Source organism: Lampetra fluviatilis, chromosome 8 (genome assembly GCF_964198595.1).
Source record: "Lampetra fluviatilis chromosome 8, kcLamFluv1.1, whole genome shotgun sequence".
NCBI classification, from domain to species: domain Eukaryota; kingdom Metazoa; phylum Chordata; class Hyperoartia; order Petromyzontiformes; family Petromyzontidae; genus Lampetra; species Lampetra fluviatilis.
In genome coordinates, this window is record NC_136282.1 from 13,743,017 (window position 1) to 13,761,753 (window position 18,737).

Consider the following 18,737-nt stretch of genomic DNA (forward strand, 5'->3'; position numbering starts at 1 on the left):
TCGTCTGCTCGGTGCTCATTGTTGACCACCAGAAACCCGTGCCATGCAGCCAACCGTGCTAACTTCCGATTAGCATGGTTGGCTACGTACGGTGAGAAAGAAGTTCAACATACATACAACGCAGAGCCGAAGGCCCCGTTCCGATATCAATTTCCACGGGGCATACACGGCCAAAATTTCAACTTGGGTGTCCTAGACTCACCAACACCGCCAAGCACACAAAGCAGACACGATTTGGATGCGTGGCGCGTCGTCATCGCATCTCGGCAGCTGAGTTGGGATGCGACGATGTTGTGGGGGATGGTGGGGCTGAGCAGCAGCAGCAGCAGTGAAAGCAGGAGGTGGGGGCGGAAGTGCAGATGGAGGTTGCGAGGTCCTTCAGGGGTTGAGCGACGTGAGAAGAGACCGAGCGCTCGGAATCACGGGGAACTCTAATGAACTCACACTCTTGGCCAGTGCCACGTCAGCTTAGATTAGGTGGTACACGCCACCCGCCGCTACACACACACACACAGACCGTACTTTAAAATAAAATGTATAATTGCATTTTTTTACAATTATACGGATGAGATGTCGAACTTGTAGGCTTTCGCGACCAATATTATTCATAATAAAGGTTTTTGGGTTAGATCGCGTAAGTATAAATGTGTCGTAACCCTCCACCACCCGACACAGCCAGTGAGGTTTGTCATGTAAACAACGTGCCAATTAGTTACTACTTCAGCCCACCGGTGTGTTGGAGAGTAAATCCACAATATTTACAATCTGAGTAGACGTTTCACTGGTAATTACATCCAAGATCATCGGGCGATTTGGCAGAACAGAGATAATGGCTTTTACAAAAAAAAATGGAATTATACCGGGGATGTAATTTGTGGACGTGATAACATGCCTAAAATTGTGAAATGTCAAGTTTCATTAAGCCCGGTTAACTTGTTTAAGTGTCGAGCTTTGGATAATCACCTGTTGGGTCATCTCATACGGGCAACAACTGATGGTAATGGGCAAGAGAAGCTTACATACGGGATGGAGCGAACAATCGTGGTGGACCCAACGAGGTGGACAATCGTACTTCAGCTCCCGAGAGCGACGGAGCTAACGGGCGCATCGAAGCTGACGTGGAAGTGACGGAGATAACCAGAGCGCGTAGAGCGATGGAGACAAAACGGTCGACGGCACTAGCGACAGCGACGGACCTAACCAGAGCGCAGCACCCGACAAGGGGCGACAAAAACCAAAATGAGCGCGACGGAGCAAAAACGAGAACAACAGAAGGAAGGGAGAGTGGCGACATGACGAGAGCGATGCAGCCAATCAGTGCGATGCAGATTACTGAGCACGTTGCCGTTCGCAGAGTGGGAGCGCGCGCCCAGCCGGCTCGGCCACGTGGGCCTCCGCTCACCTTCTGGACGCCGTCGTCAAACTCCTCGGGGCCCACGTCGGGGTTCCTTTGCAGGTCGAGGTTCCAGCGGTCGAGCTGCACGATGAGGCCGTCCTCCACGTGCGACAGGATCTTGGAGACCGGCTCGTCCGTGTAGCCCTGTCCGGCAAACCGTCAACGTTCCCCGTGGCGGAGGGACAGACAGCGTTAGGCGGTTCGCGCGTCCGCCCCACGGCAGCCGCGGGGATTTGCCAGATGGCATAGAGCACGGGCGAGGTGCGGTGGCACGCATGCGCTCCAGTTTCCCTCCCCCCCCTTCATAAACAGCCCGGCGTTGGGCTGAACACACCTTAACATGACAAGCCAATGCAGGACCCTGCCGGAAAAAGAATACTGGATATATAATAATAATTATTGTTGTAATAATAATCATTATCAACGGCTTTGGCCATGATGACATCTTGAAATTGCACATTTAACCGAGGTGAAACTTCACAAAAAGTCTGGGACTATTATCTTAATTGCAACTAGTCCAATTCCCTTAATTACTTCGCACAACTCTGACACGATTAAGAAGTTATGCAGCTTGTCAGGCGATGCACCCAAATTAAGTCTCTGCTTAGCCCCACCACCCACCACCCCCCCCCACCCCCCGTGGGGGTGAGTGCCACCCCTGGCCCTGAACACGCGTGGGCCACGCATGGCGACACTCACCCCGCCCCAGTTGAGCGTGCGCGCGAGGTCGTTGCCCGTGCCCAGAGGCAGCACCGCCACGGGCGGCTGGGGGTTCATCTGCAGCTGGTCCAGCACCGACAGGATCCAGCCCACCTGGTGGAGGAGCAGCAGCAGCAGGAGGAGCAGACAGGTACGAGATTGAGAGGCGTTGCAAGGAATTACTGGTGGTGTGACGGCTGAGGTCAATGGTGAGAACAGTAGAGCAGCAAGCTTTTATATTAACTTTGAAAAATGTTTGTCGTTCTATCGTTCTTCTTGTTTAGCCCTCTGCTCAAAGGCTGTGTCTCTGGCTCCCAGCATCCTGCCGGATCTTGAGCTTCCTCCTCCTTTTCTCTCTAGGGGCCCTCGACTCTCCTTCGAGTCGTCAGGGAGCATCGTTCGTTTTTTCAACTCCTTGGCCTCTTTTTCCAACGCCGTTTCTTTATCCGTTCCCTCTCCAAAACATAAATATGAAGCAATCACCCTTCAAAAGGCTCTCTTTCCCCCCTCTGCCCTCCCACGACTGGTGTCTTGAGATGGAGTCATATTTAGACTCTTGATACATACAAATAGTATTTTGTTACAAGATAAACTCTGCTCTTTTATTAAAAGGGAATTACAAAAAAAAGTGGCATAGCTGAAGCCACTCCGGATGGTAATGACGATGAGCTCAGCCCATCATACCTCCCAAGTGCGTAACATGAGCAACACTTCCGGTGAGGGCTGTGGTGGGAAGCCAGGAGTGGATTTAATTGAGAGATGGATTTCACGACTGGGTCAAAACAAATGGCATGAGCACAACCCAAGACAATACAGGATACAGACAACAACTTCAGTTGAATCATGTTCAGCATTTTTGTCAGTTCACTGCTGGACAAATGTCTCCGTCTCTATGCAGTGTTGGTCATGGGAGTTTGGTTTTACCACACTTCACCATGACGATCGGTACGGGTTGATCGGTACGGCGGTGTTCGACGACCCACGACCGATTCAGATATCGCTCGCTGCTGATGTTAGCCATGGCCGGGAGTCAAACTCAGGTCACTGAGGGTTCAGAGTGCAGTGCGCAAAGCCCCTGCACCACCGCTCCTCGGTATATTTGTCTTCAGGATATTCACGTCAACATTTGAACCAAGAAAGACCAATCAAGCAAATTGTGCATTTTGCTCAAAGAGCCTTTGTTTAGTTGTATTAGTAACAAATATGATTATGTATGTAACATTGGTTTATTCTATCTTGATTTGCTGGTTCAGCAATTCCACTGCTGGATTATTTTTTCCGCCTGAGGACGACCGCTTGTGTTGCGATCGAAACGTCGTGATCTATTACTTTTTGTTATATTTTATTTTTCTACCTACGTGACTTTACCGAAAGAATCAAAGAGTATTGGTTTATTCTCTCACACAAAAGCAACAACTTGCAAAGAAAAGCATTTTGCCGTGGGACAAACATTGATAATATGCGGCAGAAGCATCGAAAAACGCGTCAAATCTGTGCCCAAGCAAGCATGGAGTGCCGTGAAAGAAGCGGCGACCGGTCGGCCCACCCAGCGCGGAAAACCACGCTCGCCCCGCAAACAACCCCTCGGGAAGCTTGAGACCGAACGAGGTGAAAGAGAGAGAGAACGTCCGCCGGAAGGCCATGCAGGCTCACCCACCGTGCCATCCCCGCCACAAGCCAATATCCGCAGATTCGGAACCTTCTTGTACATTTCAAGCCTGGAAGGCAGCGAGACACAAGAGGCACAAACGACAGTCATCGGCGGCAGAAAACAGCTCGCGAGGGGGTGGGGGTATGAATAATGGAGAAATGAAAGGCGCTCAATTGTAATCGGGGTTTATTATTGGACGTCTGCGCTATTAATGTCACTCGCTTCAGACGTAAAGTTTTCTGGGTCTTAAAAGTTTAATCTCAAACGTCGTCGCGAGCGGCGAACGCCGACACAACGATGGTTAACCTTTTACTGTTTTCACAGCTCTTAATTATCAAGTCAGCTTCACGTTTAACGGTAATAATTTAAACGTGAATTAATTAGAAGTAGAAAGCCACTTTGCGTATCGTACGTCTGTAAAATTAATGACAACGCAATGGATGTCTGACATCGACGCCAGAATCACGGAGAAAGCCATTAGGCCAAAAAATGCTGACTCATTACAAAAGTGTCACATATTTAATTAGAGCGGCATAATTCTTGCGGCTCACAAATGATCTGCCGCTGTGTTTTTAACATCCTGCTGGGCAATTCTGACGAATTTACGCAACCGCTGTTGGTTTTAAAAAAAATAATGGACCGAGCACTAATGGGCGCGAGAGGCAACTCACGGGTCGGCATGAATTTAACGCGACGCTTTCCCCTCGACGCACGCGCCGCGCCGTCTCTGCTTTTTTTTCTTTCCAAAAAATTGAGCAAACACAGAGCCGCGTTGTTACCAAGCGATACAAAAAAAGACAACAGTTTTGAAATGAAGAGACGAACTAATCGCGCTTCTCCGACGCGCTTTCGGGTCGCACCGGCTGTTGTTCGGCACGATGTCCGACGTTTCGCTGCAAATGTTAGGAGCTTCTTCAGGAAACGAATTGCGGCCCATGAAGAAACTCCCAAATACCGCGAGTTGAAACACCGGACAACGTGGTTGAACAACACGCCGTAGAACTGAAACACGCATCGGAGAGCCGCAGGTCATAGCTGCGAAAACCTACGCAGTGGTGTTAAGAGTGGCGTTGATTCGCATAGTAAATGGTCCTCAGTTGCTGGTCGCGGCTGCTGGTGATTCTGGTGCCGCTGATTCTGGCGCCGCTGCTCCTGGTGGTCGTAGTGGTGGTAGTGATTGTGGTGGAGGCTACCGATGGTGTTGGTGGTGATAACTGAGAGAGGCAATCCCACGTGGCCAGCGTGCACAACATTCCCCGCCGCCTCAAAACCTGCAGTCCTCTACATATGAAGGTGTTATCGGCAAATAAAAGAGCGTTTACATGAGGAGCTGGTGGTCATGGTGGTGGCTGTGGTGGTGGTGGTGGTGGTGCTGGTGGTGGTAGCGGTGGCTGTATGTAAGTGTGTAGAACTTCTTTGTATCATACATTGGCAACCGTGCCAATCGGCAGTAGTGGTGGTGCAGATGGTGACGGTGGTGGTGCAGGTCGTGACGGTGGCTACGGCGGTAGTTGTGGTGGTGATGGTAATGATGGTGGTGGCGGTGTCTGTGGTGGCAGTGGGGGTGGCGATGGGCCTCGCTAGGTATAAGCTTCGTGATTCTCACTTTACACACGGCTACTGCAAGGATGCGCCCCGCAGCTAATTACGAGCACGGAAAGACCCCGCACGGAACGCCGAGGGCTATGGAGGTGCGGGCAACAATCGTAGCGTGTTGTTACGATTCTTCCCGCAGTGAGGTATCAAATTTCAGAAATTACCAATCGATGTGGCAATGAAAAGTTTTAACTCGTCGTCAAAAAGTTTTTTTTTCGTGCCGGCCGATTCTCTTAGCGCCAAATAAAACTTCCGGCATTTAGCACAGTTGCGATATGATCCAATTATGCGGTCTATATTAAGTGTGGGTTGGAGCACACTAATGTACCAATTTACTTTTTTAATGCATTTTATCTTCCACACCAACCCATTAACCTTTTAATATGTCATTAAAATTGCTAATGGGCCCTGTTTGCAATACGGATAATGGCCAACCGCATTAAATTGCGGATGGGGGGGGGGGGGAAACTGATTGAAAACTGAAACGGGAGTTCACTCATTCCCAGCAGATGTCCCCGTGGCTGTGGCTATTTGCAAGCTGGGCATAGCGCCCAGTAGCAGTGCTTATTGAGCAAGCGGACGCGCGCACGCACTGGCGCCAAATTGATTTTCTACGCGGCGAATCCCTCTTAATGAAATCACAGCAGCAGGGATGCAACGCCGTCACGTGCAGGGGCCGAGTTCCGGATCGCCGTTTCACGAGCCACAAGATCGGCAGGTGAAGTCCCGTTGTGACGCGCGACGTTCCCCTCAAAGGAAGCGGGCGCGGGGGCGTTCCGACTGGGCGTCGGGATTGGCCGCGTCGTCGCCTTAATTCCTAGGGGGCGTGACGAGGTTGCATGATCACTGTCCATAGCCCCCCCCCAACCCCCGCCGGCTGAGCTAACGCGATTCGCGCGTCTTCAAAAAAAAAGCCGCCGTGCGTGCCGCGACCCGGCAGGCAGAACTCGCGGGCGCGTCGTGGTTGACCGTGAGGAGAGACGGCGAGAGAGCGAGAGAGAGAGAAAAGACAAAATATGGGTGCTGCAAAACTCACGCGTCCCTGGGGCCACCGTTTGACAGGTCGAAGACTTGCCGGGGGTTGAGGTACCACATGAACGTCTGCATGACCTTCGTCCCCTGAGGCACAAAAAAAGATCGCGGCGGCGGTGAGCGTCCGCGCGTCAGGACGCTCGTCGCCCTTCGTGGCAGTCGAGTGGAAGCGGTCTCCTGCTCAACCTGAGCACGTGGCCGTGCCCCGCCTCCCGCGTATTACAGCCTTGAATCTACGGTGGACACTCCACATTCCTGTGGCAGGGGCGAGTCTACTCGTGGGACAACTGCTGTTTACTCCACCGCAAAGTGGTAATTATTTTATTCAACCCTGGGAGAATGAAGGGTTCTGGCCTGAACCCCGACTGGGATTTGAACTTGTAACTTTACGTTTGCGAGCCGCGTGTTCTTAAACCCTTAATTTTATTTCAAGGCAGCCGGCAACCACGCAAACTGAAATGAATCATCGTTAACGTTTTACAATTTAAAAAGGCCACTAGCGTACATGCAACAAGATTAGTTCGTGTTATAAAAAAAACACTTGTTCCAATTTCAATTGCTTAATCACTTTTAGGAAATGTGGCCAATGACTTTTCTGGATAATGGCAACATTTAACTTATCAATCTTATATTCACCCCCCCCCCCCCCACCAAACACACAGCCACTGGTGGGTATTTAAAACATCGATTAATTACACTATGTCACGCAATTTTTGTCCCTGGGAAGTAAGTGTTATGTTTTTTAATTGCTTATGCCTAAAAAGTATAGAAAATGGCTATAATTCCCCATAAACTTTGCTTTTGTGACCAGGACAGTGATATTTTGAAATGTACCTATTTTCAGTGAGAAAACGGGCGAATTTGTGTCTTTTCGTTCACATAAAGTCAGAAAAAAACAACATATTAATCAAAATTAACATGTATTTATCCTAAAGTAATGCTAAAATGACTACTAAAGATTTAGAAGTGGGTAGTTTTTCGAGATTTACGATTAAACTGTAAATCACTTTCACGAATCAGCCCCCAAATGTAGTCTCCCATCATGTTCTCCTTGAATTTATCAAGATGAACATCAAGAATATGGACTTTGAGAGACATCCTACAGCCCATTGTGCCGTAGTTCTTCACCAGAGTCTCAACCAGCTCCAGATAGTTTTCGATCTTGTGATTGCCCAGGAAGCCACGAACCACTGCGACAAAGCTGTTCCAAGCCGCTTTCTCCTTACTACCCGGCTGGGTACGGGTAGGGTACGGGTACGGCCGGGTACGGGTACCCGTTTGCGACCCTGGTGCGGCCGGGTACGGGTAAGGGATCAAAACCCGTTTGCGACCTCTGGAAGCGAGCCAGTCACGGTCCCCTGTTGTGCGCGTTCCATGAACGATCAACTGGCGCCCCCTAGCGGAGTCGCGTTTGGGGAGAAAAAAAGACGCGACCCAGCCCACACCAAAAGCACGGCCTGCAAAGCAGCAACAGCAGCAGCAATCCACCACTCTCCTTACCTGGTTCCCTCCGCTCTTGGGGTTGATGAAAATCAACACGGGCTTCGTGAGCGCAGAGGGGAGGGGTTTAATGATGAATGGTCGCCACTTGCTTTCCTGCTCCTCAAAGCACAAAAAAACACAGGAAGGCGAACACAAGATTTTTGAAGCGGCCGCGTGGATCCTCCAACTGCACAGACACGCGCAGATTGTTTTTTGTAAGTAGGTGCGCGCGTGTGCGCGTGCGTGCGAGGAAAAAAATTATTGTACGTCTTTATTACGATACCCTATTGACTTTGATGTATAATTTAACGGCAACCACTGCGGGGGAGTGTGAATTATTGATGGCGTGTTTTACATGAGCTGCCGCTTCATCGACATGTAACACCGCGGCGCGAAGGTAAACAGGCCCCTGAGCGCAGCCGCGTGTCCCCACTTACATCCATGCCTTTCTTGCTGGGCTTTCGCTTGAAGGAGGTCCGCTTTTTCTTCTTCGTTGATGACTTGAAGGAGTTCTGCAAAAGCAACAAGAGCAGCAATTATCGATTTGATGCATCTATTTTGTTTTATTTTAGCAGGTAAGGACAACTGAGCTTTATTGATCTCTTTCAGAAGCGAACCTGGCCACAAATGATAGCACAACGAGGTGGCTTATCGCGTGAAAATTTACTGAATGTGGAGGGGAAAACCGGAGGACGCGGAGAAAAATCCATGCGACCACAAAATGTTACTGCTGCGTAGGTTTTCGCTGCTGCACTGCTCGGCTCTCCGACGTGTTTTCGGGTTGTGCCGTGCGTTTGCATTGGTACGATGTCCGACGTTTTTCTCCACGTGCTGGGAAAGCCGTTTAAAATGTTTCACAGCTGGGATGTCAAGCCGACGGCCGGGGCGGTGTTATTTTCATAGTGACCTTGCCGACGGAATTCGCATTCACCGCTCGGCTCTGAACTACAATTCACAAATTCATTATTCATTTATTCATCTAAAACAAAATCCTTGTAGGCACAAGTGAGATACATCTTATCATTTACAGCGCATTCTAAGTTCCACAATGGGGCCACGAGGCGCCACAGATAGCATCAAAGGCACGTGCTTAAGACACATTACCACGCCAAAAAAAAATAAGGTGAACCAGGATTGGAGAGTTAGATTTGGGGATATGGAAGCGATGTCTGATGCAAGATAACTGATGTTGGCTGTGAGCGGGAATCAAACTGGGGTTGCCAGGTTAAAAGATCAGTGCACTCACCATTACACTATCGCCCCTTGCATAAGTCACAACATGCTCATTCATTATCACACACTCACATAGACAAATATCCTCCGTGTAGCCTTAACATACTATCGGAGAAAGTGCTGTTAGTGAGCACCTATGAAGGCATGGCACGGCACACGAGGGGGTGGGTGGCCAGCACCACGCCCGCCCACCCGCCTTTGTCTTCTTAGTGCCAATATTTACACATCGCACCGGGTGCTCATTTGAGTCGTCACTGGTGTTGGTGGCCATGAGCAGGAATCAAAACCCGGGATTGCGAGGTTCGTAGCGCAGCGCGCTAACCGCTACACTACCGCTCCCCCCCACACTCACACACGCTCGCTCACACATGGTCCAACTCTTGCGCGCGCACGCTCGCTCTCAATCACACATGCGCGCGTGCGCGCACGCACACCCACGCACACCCACGCACACACACGAAAACACACGCACACACACGCGCACATACGCACACACACGAAAACACACACGTGCACGCACGTGCGCACTCGAGTACCTGCGGCCTCCGCATGCGTATGACCCACGTGGGGGGCACGATGACGGCGGCGTGCGCTCCCAGCGAGCACGGCTCCTCGATCTGCTGCAGCATGAAGCAGGACACCTTGTTGTGGTACTGCGGAGCGGGGAGACGACGGGCGGGCATTCAACAAGGAGAAGAACCACGCGCAGCCACACCGACAACGGACCTGTCCGTGACCCGGGGCGAAGAGGTTCGCGCGCTGAGCGTCGGACCCGGCGAGCCGAGTTCGATTCCCGGTCGTGGCCGTGGCGAGCGGTCACCTGAACCTGCCGTACCCCCCCCACCCACCCCTGCACCCTCCAATTCGCCAACACCCCACTGGGCAATGTGATCAAATATGGTCGAACAACTCTCATGATGGACACGACATGTCAAGGTCATCATGCACTCGTGAACTGCCAAAGTGACACAGACTATATTTTAACCAGTTAGATTAACACGTTTCAACCAGTTCGTTCTGGATTATATTTTAAACCATTATATTTGAACCATTATTCTATCTATTTCCCTGGAAGGCCTCATCTCAAATCTCCACACAGGTGTCTCTCTCAGGAATCATCTCGAGGGCTGAACCCATGACTGTGTCGACATCTTGTGGCTACCTCGTAGGCCCCACGCCTGCACCGCGTGGTTGTCGCTGGTGGTCAGCCGGGCGATCATCAAGTCAGGGTCTAAACGGCTTCATCTTCCGAGGTCCAACGACACTGGGAGCTTTCATGGCAACGTGGCCTCAGGAAAGTTCGAGGCAAAACCGTTTATCTCAATATATGCACATGGACACAATCAATCAAATTCCCGAATCTTTTTTTATAATTCTGGGGAAGATGATTGAAAAGGAGAGTGTAAGACTTATGAATGATAGCATCTCCTTTATCAAAAAACCTCATTCGAATTATACATTAATAGATGGGAAAATGAACACATTCATTAATTATCCTTGGACCAAAAATAGAAATTGTTGCAGCACAGAAAAAGATCACGTCCGCCTTCATCTTCGCTGGCTCACACCACTCTCACTCGATCAACGGTGGGAGTAAATGTATCAAGGTAAGCAAGGATAATTACGATCACTTCATGAAATTAACCACGTGTACGCACTTAAATAGTAATGCGATGAAGACGGGAGCCATCCGTGAGGATTGTAAGGTAAGCTGAAACCCCTGTGTTTTTTGCGAGTGCCAAACCCACGGTCATAGCAGAAACTATGCATTATGCCATCGATTAAATTGATACTCACAACCAAGAGTCACGCATTGAGTCGTACTACCTACGAGAACAAATCACGATCTGGTGTTCATATAAACCGTAAAACGAACGTTCGGAAGGCCAATGTTGCACTCGGGCTAACGAAATGAAGGAGAAAGTATCGATTTAAAGCTTTCGTGACTGCAGGGATTCATCTTCTTGGTTATTTCGGTAAAGTCACATAGAAGGAAAATAATAAAATAATAAAAATAAAACATAATAAAATAATTCTCACGACGTTTCGGCCACAACGCAAGCAGCCGTCGCGGAAGTATAGGTGAGTGAACGAATGGAAGGCCCTCCATACATACCGCTTGTTTACACCAAGAGCAGCTGATTGCGACAATCTCTTTGCTGTGAAACGCGAACTTCTGTTGGAAACCCTGCAAGGGACAGAGCAGAACGTCAGGCTGCTCCGGTATTCAGATAATTTATTCAAAACGACATCACATTCATTTACATTCGCGGTGTTTTTTTTTGTCTATTCCTCCAAATGTATTCCAATCGTCGCTACATCTGTCCATGCCACGCGATAAAGCGTTCATACGGGACTTTCGCAGTGAACAGTGTGTCACTCCGCGTTAAGACAATGGGCGCTTAGAAGGGGATTTCACAGAACTACTGCTGAGAGTGCACCCCCAAAAAAGTTGCCTTTTTTTAATTAATACATTAACAGTGCTGGCAAAACTTTCCCCAACACCATGCTACGGAGGTATTAGCCGAATGTCAGTCAAATAAAATTGTAGAACGATCGTAGGTGGATTTTGGCACATTAAACAAGGAACCAAATTGAACATGGGTTTTTTTTGCATCAATTCGCTACACTTGAGAACCCAGTTTGTCAAATCCTAGATTCGACAACCAAGGATCCAAAGCTGTGGCCAAGCTCCAGTGCTCCCGAGTCCCGAGCCACCAACGTGCCACCTCCAATTCACTTGCGCTTGTCAAAGTGTGAAAAATACAAACCTCGGGGCGACCGTCATTCCAAGCCGGCACTTCATGAGAAAAATAACCCTGGTGTGACATCAGAGCGAGTCCGGACCCGTCCTTGGCCGCAGGCAAAAATTTGCCCGGCGAAATGTCCCAAATCCGGCTGGCAGTGCCCAAATTGCTCTCACCTTTCCGCACTGTTTGCACTTCCCGTCCTGCCTCCTCCGATGGACCCAGTGGTGGCGCACAAAGGATGGCTGCAATGAAATCGGAGCAGGACTTTGTATTAAAAGTAAATCTTTTTGGAGGTGGGGGGGTTGGTGGGGGGGGGAATCAAATCTGACACGACCCGATGTCAAGCAAAGCTGGCGCTTGCCGGAAGCCAAATTGCTCCACGCTCGGAATATTAATTCCGTAATCATTTGGCTGAAATGCTGTCAACTCGACGGGCAAGACAACCCACTAATTACTCTGGCAAAATTACAGGCCCCACTAATGGAGCACCAGGTTCGCAAAAAAATCATTAATATGATCCCCGTTGCCCATTGTGAGATCATCACGATAATTTAATGGCTGGAAGAATGACATTTCACTGATCATTGGACCCTCTCCGCTAAACATTTACACACATCGTGCTCGAATTAGTATTATTCTTGCCTTCCCCAGTGGCAGACATAAGTGGCACAGTTAATTAAAACAGAATTACACCGAGGTCGTTCCGTTTGCGATTTTACGCGTGATTTGGGTAATGCGCCGGGATACAGTTGATCCTCTTTCGGCGGTCATTAGAATGTCAGATATACGCGGACATTTCGCATGAGTATTGGCTCGGGGCAATCAAGCAATTGCCTGCCAAGAGAGGGCATTGCATTATGACCTGACAACATTTCTGTGAGGACTTCATGAAAGTAGTGTATGTAGATTACAAAAAAAAAACGTGCAATGAGATAAAAAAGGCCCGCTTCCAAGGGCTTGACTAAATTTTTTTTTTTTTAAACACAATGTAACAAGTATTGGCCAAACATCCCAAAAATCTAAAATAAATTAGCTGAAAATTACTCCACTGGGATTACACGCGGCAACATTTCCCCCTAAATGCAGGACCCTCCTGAACAAAAAAATAAGTCTTGAAACTCTGCAAACAAGCGTCATCATAAATGACAATGATACTACTACTAATAAGAATTCCATGTACCACAGAAGGGTCCTGTCCCTAGGAGTTAAAAGCATTCCTTTGCCAAATTGGGTACAAGAACGTTGCAAGACAACAAAAATAAATGTGCATGCACTCAATGGTTTCAGCTCTGAATTCATTGCTATGCAGAGAGATAAATCTCCCAACATTTCATAGACAAGTGGTGTGTACCCGGAATGTGGATGAAGTGGTGGCACTGTGGTCGGCCCGAGTTCCATTCTCGACCATGGCTAACAGCAGTGGATGGTGATATTTGAAAACTAACTATGAAGACGAAACAATTTTGTGTTTTACCAGGTAAGGCCCATTGAACTATGTAGCTCTTTTTCAGGAGCGACCTGGCCACAAATGATAACCCAACGAAGTGGCTTATCATCGTGTGGAAATTTCGAGCAGTCAAATACTCTAAACGCACGTCGATTCTAAATATTGGAGGGAATAGCCGGAGGACCTGGAGAAAAAGAAATCCACACGATCGTGGCAACCGGCCCTGGGCACATCTCCTTCACCGCCCTGGCCAGCGTGGTGAAATATGGTGAAACAACCCAGACGGCTGACAAGACGTGGGGAACTCTTCATCCAACAGTGGACTGACAAATGGCTGTTTACATGCAGTTACATCGTAAATAATTACACTGCCTAATAAACACTGACACGTTACCTTGAAAAAATGCTATTCAAAGCACACACAAACACTAGTTTAACAGCAATGAATTTCTAAGAAATGCTTGGCCGAGCTGCCAAAACTATTTTTTCAGGAGGGTCATACCATTCAGATATTTGGCCGATCCCATTAATGAATGATTGGTATGTGAGAAAAAACCAGGGCACTCGGGAGAAAACCCAAGCAATATACGTGAGGCTGGCTCCAAAAGCTCCACACAGATGGATTTAATCCACAGGTAGACTTCGATGTTGTGAGTGGACCAAATCTCTCTGTGGACTGAACCCATTGCTGTACTACCATCTCCCGGCCCTCATAGCGATATGCCTACAGTGTGGTAATGCATTGGTTGTCACCCATCCAGGCAATGACCATGCTCAACCCACCTCTGATAAGAGGCGGGTGCATTCAGGGTAATTCGATAGGTAATTTAATATTAATTTAGTAATTAAACGTAATTTACTCTGACACACATGCATTGGGAATATTACAATTTGTTCCCTATTATACGACGTTGCCCTTTAGGAAACAAACAAAGATGAATGCTTAGAGGGTGCAGAGAGGCATTAGGGGGAGGCGTGTTATTTTAAAAAACCAACAATTTTCTTCCTTCGCGAACCTCTACGGAAACGTGGGGAGCGAGCAAAGCAGAACTTAGCTTTTTTTTTGCCATTAATCTCACATCGCCCAAGACTATATTTTTAACATCCTTTTTCATCGTGACAGGCGCCGTCTTGTGAGCAAAGAGACTCAAGTCAATGCCTTTTCAATGCAACTCCTGCGGATATACGTGTGCTCACTTGTTATGATGTTGCGCAAATGAAAGAAAAAAATAACATGAGAATTTTGTTTCCACGAGACACCGAATCGTGTTTTTGGAAATTCCCATGCTGCGATGAAATAAAATGATGAAGAGAGAAAAAGAAAGAAAAAAATCAAACTCTTCACTTTTACAATTTCACGAAACAACGCGTCAATTTATACCACTCGCGAAATTTTCCAATTTCCACGGTCCATCGACCGACAAGGGGTTCCCCCCTCTTTGCTCAAGGTCCGCGCAAGCTCCTCTGCTCGGATCAACAAGGTCCAACGACCTTAAGCGGAGCTGCGATTGTCAACCACATTCGTGGATTATTACAAATTATTAACGCCACAAACTGCACAGAGAATCAATCGGGGGGGGAGGGGGGGGGGCAGGCAACGTGCTCGCATTGTTCTGTCCGTGCCGACCGTTCAAGCGGCTAACGGGAGTACAAGCCTGGCTTATTAACATCCGGCGAGCAGCAAAGACACCTTATAAGGGTACGCGCGCTATCTCTTCGGACAAATCGAGCCGGCTTACAAACGGCGTGCCGTGTAAGCGCTCTTCCTCCGACAGATCTCCCTACGTCACCTGCACCCCGGCAACAGTTGCCATGGCGACGCAAGACACAGAGGCATGAGATGGAGTTACTGGTCAGAGAAAACTGTTCGTAACATATTATCCACTTAATTCTATTCGTCTTTTCTCGTCATGCATTCCTTACTTACGTTTGCGAGATGCATTTTCCTCTACAATGTTTGTTGTTGCGACCACGTGATATTGCTTAATGTTAGAATATCAAGTGTTTCAAGGGGGTTTGATTGAATTTGGACCCTACTACTACCAGTTGCCTCATGTTGCTGCAACTTTGCTCGAATAAAAGAGCACGCACAAAAGTGTTGTACTGTACTTCAATGTCAATCTCTGCGTGATGAGAATTTCAGCGTCGTAGCAGCGTGGATCAATTTGTGGGCTTAAAGCCATATGCTTAACAAACACTGGAACAGCGAGCTCACCACCACAATACCTAGCTTCCACAACGCACGGCTCATCATCAATTCCACCACCATCACACCACCAGCTTCCACAACGTACGGCTCATCATCAATTCCACCACCATCACACCACCCAGCTTCCACAACAGACATCTCATCAGCGAACACACCGCACACCACAGTAACCTAGCTTCCACAACGCACAGCTCATCAGCAATTCCACCACCATCACACCACCAGCTTCCACAACAGACAGATCATCAGCTGTTAGAAATCTCTACGTCTTCTCGGGGCATTAAAAGTCTCGGTTTCTGTCATTTGCATGGCGATAACAACAATAATAATAACGCACCACTCAAGACAATGCAAAGACACGTACTTCTCCCCCTCTCATGGCGCAGCGAGATATTCTTCTTCCCAAGATATGTCTTGGTTTTTTTTGCACCTCGGAGATGGCGACCTTAGAGGTCTCCGCCTCCCCACGACCCCCCATCATCGACTCATGAATCACCACACAAAGCATCGTCAGTGCCGCTGTGCTTTATCTCGTGCCACTGGTTGTGTAGTCACGGATAGCGCCACAGTTGGACTGGTAGGGGTCAGAGAGCAAAAACGTCTTCCTCTTGGAGGCCAGATTTGGCATCGGGCAGGCTTGAGGAAGACTCTGGTGAAGGAAGGCCAGCTCATTAATAAGTACGCGTCACAGGCTAAGACAGACAGCCACTGCAAATGAGTTCTGCTGAATACACTGTTGCTTTTATATATATTGGGATGTGGGATGCACAGTATTGCTGTAAAGGGCAATGCTGTGCAGGAGCCGCATTTTGTAGGATGTGTCAAATTAGCAGCGGGCCCTGCCCTCTGCTGGCGAATCGACAACATTGCAATGGTAGCAGCACCACGGTTGAACCGGGAGCGATATGCAACTTGAAGGTAACGTACGCACTGCTTTCAGGTCGTACTGGTGAGCATAGAAGATTTTTAAAAATATCCATCATTGGCCGATGCCTTTTGAGGAATGAGCCTCGTTCGGAACAATGCACATTAAGCGCTCAATTGCGATAAGAGATTTGCGGCCAGAGACATTGCGCACGGCGCGATTAGCACGATGATTGTCCAACGGGGGACCTTTTTTTGCAGACGTTCTGCGGTTTTGGTTTTCATCGGCGTTTCAAAACAGGACGCAGCGTTGTAAAACATCCAAATGAGCCATTGGAGGCTCCAGGAGAACAAGCGTCCAGAAGCACCATCGGCTACACACGCTCATTCACGCTGGCGCACAAAGAAGCGCCTCACCAAAGCAAATGCGTGGCGGCAATGCCGAGATGTTATCTCCCTCGCCTGGTGTGCAGGAGGTCCGTGGGTTTGATCCCAAACCTGACGCCTGCTGTATATTTGGAGTTTGCGTGTCTCTCTCCCCGTGGTCATGTGGATTTTTCTCCGGGTCCTCCGGTTTTTCGCTCCACATTTCGAATCAAAACGAGTCTGGAGTATTTGGCTGCTATCAATTTCCCACGCAATAAGCCACTTTGCTGAGCTATCATTTGTGGCCAGGTCGCTTCTGAGAAAGAGCTACATGGTAGCTCAGTGGGGCCTTGCCTGGTCAAATAAAAAAAAAAGTTTAGTTTCACGTAAGTTGCTTCATTTCCAACAATTCGGCTACACAATGGGGGGCAGCGGCCCCCCGGAAGGGGTGCCTGGAACGCCCCCACCGCACGCCTTGCCCACCCCACCCTCCCCTGCCCGACCTGTGACCTGCCCTCGCTACGTCACTGGGTGCGGAGAAGTAGAGCGTGAGGTGTGTCGTAGTAAAATGGACAAGCGGACGCTTCCTCGAGAGATTTCAGTGTTCCGGTGGAATTCTCTGCAGTGGCAGCCGACGCTGTAAAGTGAGTTCTCTTCAGCTGTATTCTCTGGTGGGGAGTGGGGGGGGGTGCCCACGTCGTAAAATAAGTGTGCGTTGGCAGGCCGCGGAACATCGCAGTGTCAAATGTGGACGTCATGACATCACACGGTGCTGTGCCGTCACGACGTTTGCGCACGTGGCCACAAACATGCGGCGACGCTTCATCACTCGAGCTCACGCCTCCTCTCCATCGTTTCGTCATCTCGGTTACATCTCCCCAAATCTGTTATCTCTGCGTCTCGGCGAGCCACATAACTCCTGGTGGGCCTCTCCGCAAGGGCCTTCGCGAGCCAGATTTGGCCTTAGTGGGATTGTCAATCGAAGAACCCTGCTGTAGGGGAATTATACCCAAATAGCCGCAGGGGCCACAGCCGACTTGGCAGCTAACACTGGCATTCAAAAAGGAAATAGTGTTTAAAAAAAAGTGTACGGTTTCAGTGGCACTTTATCCAGTTGTATCAGGTGCTTTTGGTTAACGCCACAAAACCGGAACGGCTGTATCGTCTCTCCTCAGTGGGGCAACGGCAAAACTGCAAAAGGTTACAGTGCCACTCATGAACACAGCTGCCGCTTGCAAACGGACGCACTCCGTGCTCCTGACTTGCCACGCTCGCAGCCATACCCATGCGGCGGCAGAGGGAAAATCGCGCGGCTGACCGACTGACTGCTCGAACCGGCAGGAGGGCAACGCGTAATTTGCGGATGACAAATGTAACGGCGCTGGGCTGCCAGGCAATAGCCTATTTCCCTCGAGACGAGCTGCGTGGCTTTCAATTCCGCCATCTGGTGGCAGCAGCAGGTTTGATAAAAACGCCACTTCGAACCGCAGTCTCGTTTACTCACTCGACGACGGCCCGCGTGCGCATCTGTCGCCTCGTAAAAAAAACCGCAACAACGTGGAACTGAAAGCCGTGCTCCCCATCCCGCCTCCAACCCCCCCTGATGTCCTCCCTATAGCTGCACACGTTGTGTGGAGTGACCCGCTAATTAAGGAGGTCACAGGCTCTGCTCTCCTGCCCCTGACTTCCCTCCCAACGGCCGTCCACGCTGTCGACCGTGTGTTGTAGGCCCTCGTTTGTTTCATGCCAACGTGACCACTACAATGCTCTCTTTATTGGGATGTACACAAAGGAAGTGCACCAGCTACATGTTGTACAAATTGCTGATGCTGACGCCAGAGTTTGTTGACAAAGCCTTAAGAAATCTGCCTTCGTCTTCTTAGTCGCCTTCAAAGTTCTACTTTTTAGCTCGCAATGCATAAGAATAGTTCTCCCCCTCACCCAACCGATCTCCCGTCTCGTAACGTCCCCAGCCGTTTACTCCGTTGACGAGGCGCGGACTCCTGTCAAGA

At 49.2% G+C, this 18,737-nt stretch overlaps 1 protein-coding gene across 8 annotated transcripts in view; it reads right to left on the minus strand.

Annotated features, from left to right (window-relative positions):
- Positions 1–18,737, minus strand: part of LOC144933913 (diacylglycerol kinase zeta-like) — a 236,031-nt gene that overhangs the window by 103,159 nt on the left and 114,135 nt on the right. For 6 of the 8 annotated variants that reach the window (XM_078859216.1, XM_078859221.1, XM_078859215.1 and 3 more), the window contains 9 exons: positions 12,013–12,081; positions 11,206–11,277; positions 9,626–9,742; positions 8,294–8,368; positions 7,875–7,976; positions 6,379–6,461; positions 3,753–3,813; positions 2,096–2,209; positions 1,403–1,540 (listed from right to left, as the gene is read on the minus strand). In XM_078859216.1, coding sequence (XP_078715342.1) covers positions 1,403–1,540; positions 2,096–2,209; positions 3,753–3,813; positions 6,379–6,461; positions 7,875–7,976; positions 8,294–8,368; positions 9,626–9,742; positions 11,206–11,277; positions 12,013–12,081 — 831 coding nt within the window. The remainder of the gene's footprint in view (positions 1–1,402; positions 1,541–2,095; positions 2,210–3,752; positions 3,814–6,378; positions 6,462–7,874; positions 7,977–8,293; positions 8,369–9,625; positions 9,743–11,205; positions 11,278–12,012; positions 12,082–18,737) is intronic. The other 2 variants (XM_078859219.1, XM_078859218.1) reach the window with 2 other exon arrangements.